A 10,000-nucleotide genomic window follows, 5' to 3' on the forward strand; every position below is an offset into this window, starting at 1 on the left:
TCAGAAACATGATAAGTATTCCATGTAATATTTAATATATTGACATTTAATGCAATGAGAACAGAGAGGCCTGCATGACATCGCTGTCTGGAGAGAATGTTTAAAGGAATAGTTTTAAATCCACTTTTGTGTCGAGAGTTAGATGAGACGATCGAAACCCTTTGGACTCGACTTTAACACCAGTGACTTGTGACTTCACTTGGACTCGAGCCTTTTGAAAACATTCGATACCTTCCCCCAAGCCTAAAGATTAAATGTTACTTAAAAAGTGAACCACAAATCATTTCATTTCCTGAATCAACAGATGTTGAAGCTCTTAGTTCCCCAGATTAATTCCCGAAGACTACGAAGATCTAACGATACATTGCTGAGCGCCAGTTGGAGAAAATGATATCAAAATATTATTTTGTTCACGTACAGAAACTACACGTCAACAAAAAAACAATTGCAGTTTGCAAAACGTGCAGGTCAAAAAGAGACAGAGACGAAATTTAAAGTTTAGGACATGACTTAAGACTTGAGTGACTTCCACATCTGTATCTGTCCGTCACATATGAAGAGACAGTTAGCGTAGCTTAGCATTAGTATTTGAAACAGTGGAAACTCAAAGGAAACTCAATCTGCCTACCAGACCCACTGAAGCTCATTAAATAACTTGCTTTATCTTTATATTAGGAACATTACTGAGGTAATAAATCAACTGAGGAGTCGGAACATTTTCTCATAGACTTCTACACATACTTTACTTTTTGCAACCAGAGGAGTCGCCCCCTGCTGGCCACCAGAGAGAATGCAGCTGGATGTGTAGTGAACAGACATGATGGTATCGTCTCCTCTGACTCTCTGCAGACACTCACTCTCTGTAGTGGGACTCTCCGGGGTCGCTGAAGGCCTGCTCCCAGTGGTCAGGCATCACACCTCTCAGCCTGATGCCGCACCTGCTGCCGATGATCCCGCGACCATCGCCGCTGCTGGAGGCCCGGGGCCGCCCGGGTGACCGGTGGCTTGGAGGGACGCTGCTGCTGACACCTGCAGAGCCTCCTGTCAGCGCAGTGACAAGACAAGAGCGTTAACATGTATTTATAGCCCAAAGTTATTTGCCTTTACACACTATATCATTATATCCACATTACTGGGGATTATTTATCAAAAGTCTCATTGTGGAAATATTCAGTGAAAGCAGAAATATTAACCCCACAATATCATCGCAGTGTGTATTAAGGTATTTGGTCAAAAATATTATAATTTCTAAAACAATTAATTCGGAAAAACTATAAAACAAACTAACAAATCCATTTTGATTGAAAGGAAACATAAATGAAAGCATCAGTAGTAAAGTATAGTCAGCATTGTGTCCAGCTTCAGCTCTTCTGCTAGTTTGTTCCACACTATTGTATTTCTCAGACGCAGGAAGTGAAAAAGTCACATCAGGCGAGAAGAGCCGAGGTCAGCATCTCGGCCCTCTGCGTGACCATGTCGTATACAAGCAGCAGCAGAAGAAGAAGAAGTGCATGTCATATATAAGAAGCAGAAGAAGAAGAAGAAGAAGAAGAAGAAGAAGAAGAAGTGCATGTCATATATAAGAAGCAGAAGAAGAAGAAGAAGAAGAAGAAGAAGAAGAAGAAGTGCATGTCGTATATAAGAAGCAGAAGAAGAAGAAGAAGAAGAAGAAGAAGAAGAAGAAGAAGAAGAAGTGCATGGCGTATATAAGAAGCAGAAGAAGAAGAAGAAGAAGAAGAAGTGCATGTCATATATAAGAAGCAGAAGAAGAAGAAGAAGAAGAAGAAGAAGAAGAAGTGTATGTCATATATAAGAAGCAGAAGAAGAAGAAGAAGAAGAAGTGCATGTCGTATATAAGAAGAAGAAGAAGAAGAAGAAGAAGAAGAAGAAGAAGAAGAAGAAGTGCATGGCGTATATAATCATTACAAGAAGAAGAAGTAGAAGAAGAAGTGCATGGCGTATATAAGAAGCAGAAGAAGAAGAAGAAGAAGAAGAAGAAGAAGAAGAAGAAGAAGTACATGCCGTATATAACCAGAAGAAGAAGAAGTGCATGTCATATATAAGAAGCAGAAGAAGAAGAAGAAGAAGAAGAAGAAGAAGAAGAAGTGTATGTCATATATAAGAAGCAGAAGAAGAAGAAGAAGAAGAAGTGCATGTCGTATATAAGAAGAAGAAGAAGAAGAAGAAGAAGAAGAAGAAGAAGAAGAAGAAGTGCATGGCGTATATAATCATTACAAGAAGAAGAAGTAGAAGAAGAAGTGCATGGCGTATATAAGAAGCAGAAGAAGAAGAAGAAGAAGAAGAAGAAGAAGAAGAAGAAGAAGAAGTACATGCCGTATATAACCAGCAGAAGAAGAAGTGCATGGCATATACAAGCAGCAGAAGAAGAAGAAGAAGTGCATGCCATATATAAGAATCAAAAGAAGAAGAAGTGCATGCCGTATATAAGAATCAAAAGAAGAAGAAGTGCATGGCGTATATATCCAGCAGAAGAAGAAGTGCACATTGTTGCCTCGCTGTCCTTGCTTCTGTCCTTCAGCCTGGCTCTGAGAGATGCAGGACGTAACATGTGGTGTCCTGAGTCCCGCTGTACTCGACAAGTGCTGCTGAACCCGCCCACACGGTCCCACTTCAGAAGATGACTCAGCAGAAGTCCTGCCCCCCCCCCCTACCTGCCTGCACGTCTCTAACTATCTGGCTCTCTGCCTGTCTCTCACCTCCCACTCTGCCTCTCTTATCTGCTGCACCGTCCTGGCTCCCTGCCTCCACCTGTCCGGACACTCAGCCTCCCTACCTGCCTCCGTCACCGCCCAACGTCGCCGCCTTGCTCCCTCACCATCTAATCTCATACTCGCCGTCTGTTCAGCTTGTGCGACTCTCCAGCTCTGCCATCAGGATTCTATCTGCATAGATGAGGATGAAGACGGAGGGAAAGTGTCGCTGCACTTTTATCCACTTCATTTATTTTCCTGCACATTTTGTGGATATTACATAAAAACATGATGTAATTCAGTGGATCCCACTTTGACTTGTGATCCCTTTAAAATCAGTGTCAGACAAATCAGACAAAGTATTCAGATGTTTTACACAAGTCGTAAAAGTACCACAGTGTACAAGTACAAGTCCTGCATTCAAAATGTTACTGAAGTAAAAGAGCAAAAGTGTAAAATACTTAAAGTCACAAAAGTAAAAGTGCGCATTCTGCACATTGGTCCATTTTCTAATAATATATATTATATTGGATTATAATCATTGTTGCGTTCATCACTTTTATGTTGCAGCTGGTAAAGGAGGAGATCATTAATGTAACGATGTATTTAATAGAACTTAATAACCTCGTCTGCACTTCCTGTCGTCACTTTATCCTGTTAAACATTCGTGTGAAATAATTAGCGTATTAATTCTCGTCAGTGACCTTTGACCCCTAGATTATAATCAGCTCATCCTTGAGTCCAAGTGGACGTTCGTTCCTGATATTAAACTTAAAACCATCGTTAAAGGTTTTTGCCTCATGAGAGGAAAATAAAATCTATAACAACCATGTGTTGATTTAATTAAAACCCTTTTCTGCTTCCTTGTCACGTGACTCCACCTCGCCGTGTGCACACTCGCCTCCCTGCCGACCTTCCCCCTGGAGGTGATCCAGCGATCGATGAGGCCGCGGCTCCTCTGAGAGTTCGGAGCGTGCTAATCGTGCAGATGATTGATTCATTTGGGTATCACAGACCGGAGCTATAGATAGATGCACGATGCAGTATGTAGCTGTGCAGGGCATGTGCTGCCGCCGTTGTCTCTGAAAAACTACAGAAAACGAAAGCTCTAATGCCGATGTAATCCTGTGAATGCCCTCTCACACACACACACACACACACACACACACACACACACACACACACACGCTGCTACAGAGAGCAGGTTTTACTCGCCTGACAGGCCCGAGTCGTCCTCGCTGTTCTCGCCGTCCTCTGCAGCCTTCTCCAGGTTGCTGAGCGATTTGCTGCGTGTGCGGAAGTTCCTGAGCAGGTTGCGATGCTCCTGGTAGGTGATGGGGGGGCTCTCCACGCTGATGTGCACCGGCCGGGGTGTGCCGTAGTAATTCCCTGAGAGAAGGGAAGAAACGGCATTTTAATGAACACATCAAACTGTTGTTTTTACATGAATCATTATGTTTTTATTACACATGTGTCCCATGTGTAAACAAACATGGGGTCAGATCTGCATCAACAGGGAGTTCTGATGTGAAACACAATATTTCACTTTCACGCCTCTTGTCACACACAAACAGCATTTACACGTGTGTGTGTGTGTGTGTGTGTGTGTGTGTGCGTGTGCGTGCGTGTGTGTGCGTGTGTGTGAGCGTCACGTCTCCCCTGAGATCCTCCACTGTATATATTCTTTACTCTCACTTCTCGAAGAAGAAATGACTTCCACGCCTCCGTTTGGCTCAGACGGGGAAACAATACGTTAGTGAACTCATTAACAAGGTCACCAGCCGTCACCAGCCGTCACCAGCCGTCACCAGCCGTCACCAGCCGTCACCAGCCGTCACCAGCCGTCACCATTTACTGCAGCTTCTGCGACGCTGCTGCTGATTCTCCGGATGTGTCTGTCGATGTCACGCGGAGCCAAGTGAGGATGACATTCATTTCTGCCATTAAACTCTTAAACATTACAGATGCTAATGTATGGAGGCTTTTTAATCAGAGGCAGCGGCCCGACCCTGACAGGGGGAGTTCACGAGGCGAGGAGCATCGTGAACTATGTAAACCTCATTAATCACAAAACTGCCAATAGATGTTCTGTATTCTTTATAACAGCGAGCCTGGCTCTGTCCAAATGTAACGGAACTCCAGGAAGTCACAACTTGTAGTTTTTACACTTTTTGTTTCGCTAACCGAAGCTCCACTGTTTTCAACATGGCCGCCTGGTTCCAAACTAAACAGCTAAAGTATGTTTGTGAAAACATTGCAGGTGAGAAAAGATTTAATCTTGATTCATATTTGATCAGCTGGATCACGAGTCGTGATTGGCGCTGCGCTTGAGGCTCCTCGGCTCTGATTGGCTGTTCTCCTTCGGGCACAGTGTAATCCTACAAATGCCCTCAGGAGCCGGGGGGCGGGGGGGTATCTTTCACTGCTCATCTGCTCTTTTTATTTAAATCAACATCTGCAGCTTTAACCACAACTGGAAAATGTTATAATATTTGATGATATTTGAAAATATTTGATGATATTTGATGATATTTGATAATATTTGAAAATATTTGATGATATTTGATAATATTTGATGATATTTGATAATATTTGATGATGTTTGATGATGTTTGATGATATTTGATGATATTTGATAATATTTGATGATGTTTGATGATATTTGATGATATTTGATGATGTTTGATGATATTTGATGATGTTTGATGATCAGACTTTAAGATTCTCCTTTAACTTGTATAATATGACACACACTTGCACCATCTTAATTCTCATAGTTAGTGGGCTGTAATAACCTTTGACTAGACTTGTTTTATGTGAAACAAACAATTTATTGAGCTTCAGACGAGCTGGTAGTTGTAAACTTCACCTTTGAACTTTCCGCTCTCCAGCAGCGCTCCTGACTCCTCCAAGGCGAAGAACTCCTCGATAGAGACGAAGTTGTAGTCTACGCCTGAAATTTCTCCATCTCTGGACTGTCGGGTCGTACCTGACGGAGGGAGACAACAGGAAATATTAAGTCGTACATCAGATCAGAGCCACAAGGATAGACATACTGCCAGCTCTTACGCCGATGACGTGTCAATTAATCACAGCGTTCTCCTCTCACCACGGGTCATGCATCTCAGTTTAGTGTTTAAATAAAACAGCAACTCAGCAAACTATAAATAGATGGAGCATTACAGTTTGACAAATTATACAGAAATAATCCACTGAAAGGTAATCAGTTCAGATTTAAACAATGGAGGAAAGTATTGGATTATAATGATTCACGCTTTAATGCTGCAGCTGGTAAAGGTGGAGCAACTGTTTTATAACCTGATATACTGCGGAGTTTAATCTAATACAACATACTTTATTAGTTGATATATATTCTGGATTGATAATCTTAATCTGGAATCCAAACTTGCAAAATAAAGCGACGTTTGTTTCTTAAAAAAAACTATTTGAGTTTTTTTACTCGTACATTTGTGATTTTAATCTCAGAAATTCTCTGTTTTTTCTCTGAATATTTCCTCCTTCCCCCGAATCTGTATTATTTATGTATTTAACCAACACGGGATCTTATAGGTCGTAGTAGGTAAGTAACTAAAGATAGTAAACACATTTAGACGAGCATGAAATACAAACACGTATGTCAGAATTGTACTTTAGAGAGTAAATGTACTCAGTTACTTTCCACCACAGGTTATAAATAATGTTAGAATAAGTGTAATTGGAACATTAATTGATAATAACAATAAGTGACTTCCTGACGTAAAGGTCGCAGGTCAACTCCCCACAAACCTAAACGAGCCGTCAGGTTTGAAGAGCTGAAGCATTTACCAGACGCTCTTTATTACCGGATCAATGGGAACAGAATGAAACATTAATGAGGCGCTGTAATAGTCTTAAAGTCTTTCTATCACCATTACAAAGATGGAGCGCTCAGATGATCGATGGTCCGTCATCATAATTGATTCACGTTGGTTCTGCAGAGGAAGCGTCGTCACAGGGTCACACGATGTTTGCTGTGTTTCCACCAAGATGTCCTCTCCAGGAAACTCCTTTTTATATCACTCATGAAGTCAAATCTGCTGGAATCTTTTTAATTTGCAGATTGAACCACAAGGCACCCGTTCTGACCTTCAGACAAGTAATTCCTTTTCCGAGACAAAATCACAGCGAGCCCCCAACTGAGGACGAATCTCCGTCCTCTGTCAGCGGGGCCGGCAGGAGGGAGTCACACCCAGCTCCCCTATAAAACCCGTGATTAATGCACAGACGTCCTGGGAGCAGCTCCCCCAGCCACAGTGACACATGCAGGACTGCACAGGGCATGCACACAAACACACTCTCACACACTACAGCCACACACACTACAGCCACACACACTACAGCCACACACACTACACTCTCACACACTACAGTCACACACACTACAGTCACACACACTACAGCCACACACACTACAGCCACACACACTACAGCCACACACACTACAGTCACACACACTACAGCCACACACACTACAGTCACACACACTACAGTCACACACACACTACAGCCACACACACTACAGTCACACACACTACAGTCACACACACTACAGCCACACACACTACAGCCACACACACACTACAGCCACACACACTACAGCCACACACACTACAGTCACACACACTACAGCCACACACACTACACTCTCACACACTACAGCCACACACACTACAGCCACACACACTACAGCCACACACACTACAGTCACACACCACTACAGCCACACACACTACAGCCACACACACTACAGTCACACACACTACAGCCACACACACTACAGCCACACACACTACAGCCAAACACATTACAGCCACACACACTACAGCCACACACACTACAGCCACACACACTACAGCCACACACACTACAGCCACACACACTACAGCCACACACACTACAGTCACACACACTACAGCCACACACACTACAGCCACACACACTACAGCCACACACACTACAGCCACACACACTACAGTCACACACACTACAGCCACACACACTACAGCCACACACACGTGTGGACACAGACATTAGAGAGCATGAGGCATCTCCATCAGCCTAATCTCTTCTTTGTGTTGTACAAAGGGAGTTTGCTGTCCAACCACAGAGGATGACGAGCCGTCTGATCACAAAAGTCGATGCAAAGAAGCACTTTTCATGGTTCAGATGTTAGTTTAACAGTCGGGCTGCAACTAACGATTACTGACATTATCGAGTCATTGCATCGTCACTGCACGCTTCATTTACGCACACCGTCTGGACTATATCTCCGCACATTACATATTTTTGTCTGCACAAAACCACCACTTCTGAAAAACATTTATTTTCATTTTTCTTATTGTATTGTTTTTCATTTCATATTTATGTGTCTTGTACATATTTTATAGTATTTTTAAATATTTATATTGTAATTTAATTCCATACAGCCTTCATTTTAATACATTTTATTTTTATATGTATTGGGTTTTTTCAAATTGTAATTTTTGTTTTTTCGGTTCTATATTTATGTTTCTTGAACATATTTTCATAGTATTTTAAATGTTGTGCTCCATACAACTTTTAATATAATTTGTACACATTTTTTGTAGTTTTTAAAAATATTTTTATTGTAAATTTCTTCTATACAGCTTTAATTTTATTAATATAATATAAATATTGTAAATATTTTATAGTATATCTGTACAGTAATTTAAATCCATACAGCCTTCATTTTAATTAGAAAAAATAAATAAATATATATATATATATATATATATATATATATATATATATATATATATATATATATATATATATATATATATATATATCCTCCATTCCTCCAGAGAAGTTTGACCCTCGCTTCCCGGCTCATTAGGAAAGAGTCTGGCGCTTTGAAAGAAGATGAGAAGTCATTATCGCCCGACACAACTCCACCTGCTCAAACTGCATTATGCATTCAATCCACTCGTGTTTGCACCTCCGATAATAAAGGAAAGGAAATTAGACGTCTCTGTGTCTAAATAAAGATCTGATGGCAAATGTGACGTGTGTGTTCTCCCCTCAGGACGAGTAACTCTCCAGCTGATGGGGTGTGAGGCAGGGATTCATTATCCATGCACTCTCCGAGGAAATATATATGACATGTCAGCGGGGGGACAGGATGGATTATTGACATCTTTATCTCCCCCGCCTGTCCCTGTAGGCGCCGCGCGCTGATCCCCTGGGAGAGGGGCGAGGTAGGGATTGAAGAGGTAATTACAGAAGTCGGTATCAACACCCAGAGAGAGCTGTCTGTCAAGATCATCGCACCCAAACAGCGAACAAAAGAAATGGAGCGTCTGCCCGACAACGCCGAGGCGAGCACATTACAATAACTAAATGATGATGTTTCTTATCTCTGACGCACTGCGAAGACAATTACAAGAAGTCTTTTGTGGAGGAGGAAATCATGACATTGGCTCTGAATCATACAAGGACATATGCACAAAGTGCGATTGTACAAACGTGGACGGGGAAGTTTGGGAGGGGAATGTGAAGTCTTCCACGGAGAAACAAAAGAGTCGTTTCTACTCTTTAAATAGAAGCTGTGTTATATAAAATGCTTTGTTTTACTGGGCTGAACATAAGCATCCTATCTGCTCGGCAGACATTTACTTAATATAAATCCCCCCCCCCAACCCAGCTCAGATTATTGATACAACCTTTTACTTAATTCTGACTTTCATTTCCATGCACTGCCCTCCTGATGGTGTTTCAGTGTGTCAGACGTCCAACATCACACAACATTGTCTCATCACACGGAGCAGTACGAAGTCTCAGTTAAAGAAGAAGACACAGCATCCACATAAAGAAATATACAAACCAAGACTGAGGCTTCATCTTTGCTTCCTTACAGCTAAAAAACATTTAAAGGGAGACACAAGCTCTGGTGCATGTAGAGACTTTAGGCTCTTCATCTCCAGAACTCGTGTTCTTCAGACGAGAGGAACACGAGAACATCAGAGTGTGTGTGTGTGTGTGTGTGTGTGTGTAGATTTAAACTCTCCACAGCTACATCACATAACGCCTCATGTACATATTAAACACTTGTAATATAAACTTGTGTTGATGTGAGTCATGAAGTGGGGAAGAGAATGCCTCATTTGCTTTGTAATACGAAAGATACTTCTCTTAATGTGAGTAATGGGGAAGTTTCATGCTGATTATATTAGTTAAGTGTCTCCCCTTAAAGACTCAGAGGCGACTTGATTGAGTTTTAACTATCGGCA

The 10,000-nt window shown here is 41.8% G+C and overlaps 1 protein-coding gene across 1 annotated transcript in view; it reads right to left on the reverse strand.

Annotated features, from left to right (window-relative positions):
- The window catches only part of LOC115010403 (membrane-associated guanylate kinase, WW and PDZ domain-containing protein 2-like), a 34,220-nt gene that overhangs the window by 14,996 nt on the left and 9,224 nt on the right, over positions 1 to 10,000 (reverse strand). Inside the window, 3 exon segments of the mRNA XM_029434922.1 lie at positions 858 to 1,041; positions 3,927 to 4,100; positions 5,581 to 5,700. Of these exon segments, the coding sequence (XP_029290782.1) occupies positions 858 to 1,041; positions 3,927 to 4,100; positions 5,581 to 5,700 (478 nt within the window).

The sequence above is a fragment of the Cottoperca gobio genome, chromosome 7 (genome assembly GCF_900634415.1).
Source record: "Cottoperca gobio chromosome 7, fCotGob3.1, whole genome shotgun sequence".
NCBI classification, from domain to species: domain Eukaryota; kingdom Metazoa; phylum Chordata; class Actinopteri; order Perciformes; family Bovichtidae; genus Cottoperca; species Cottoperca gobio.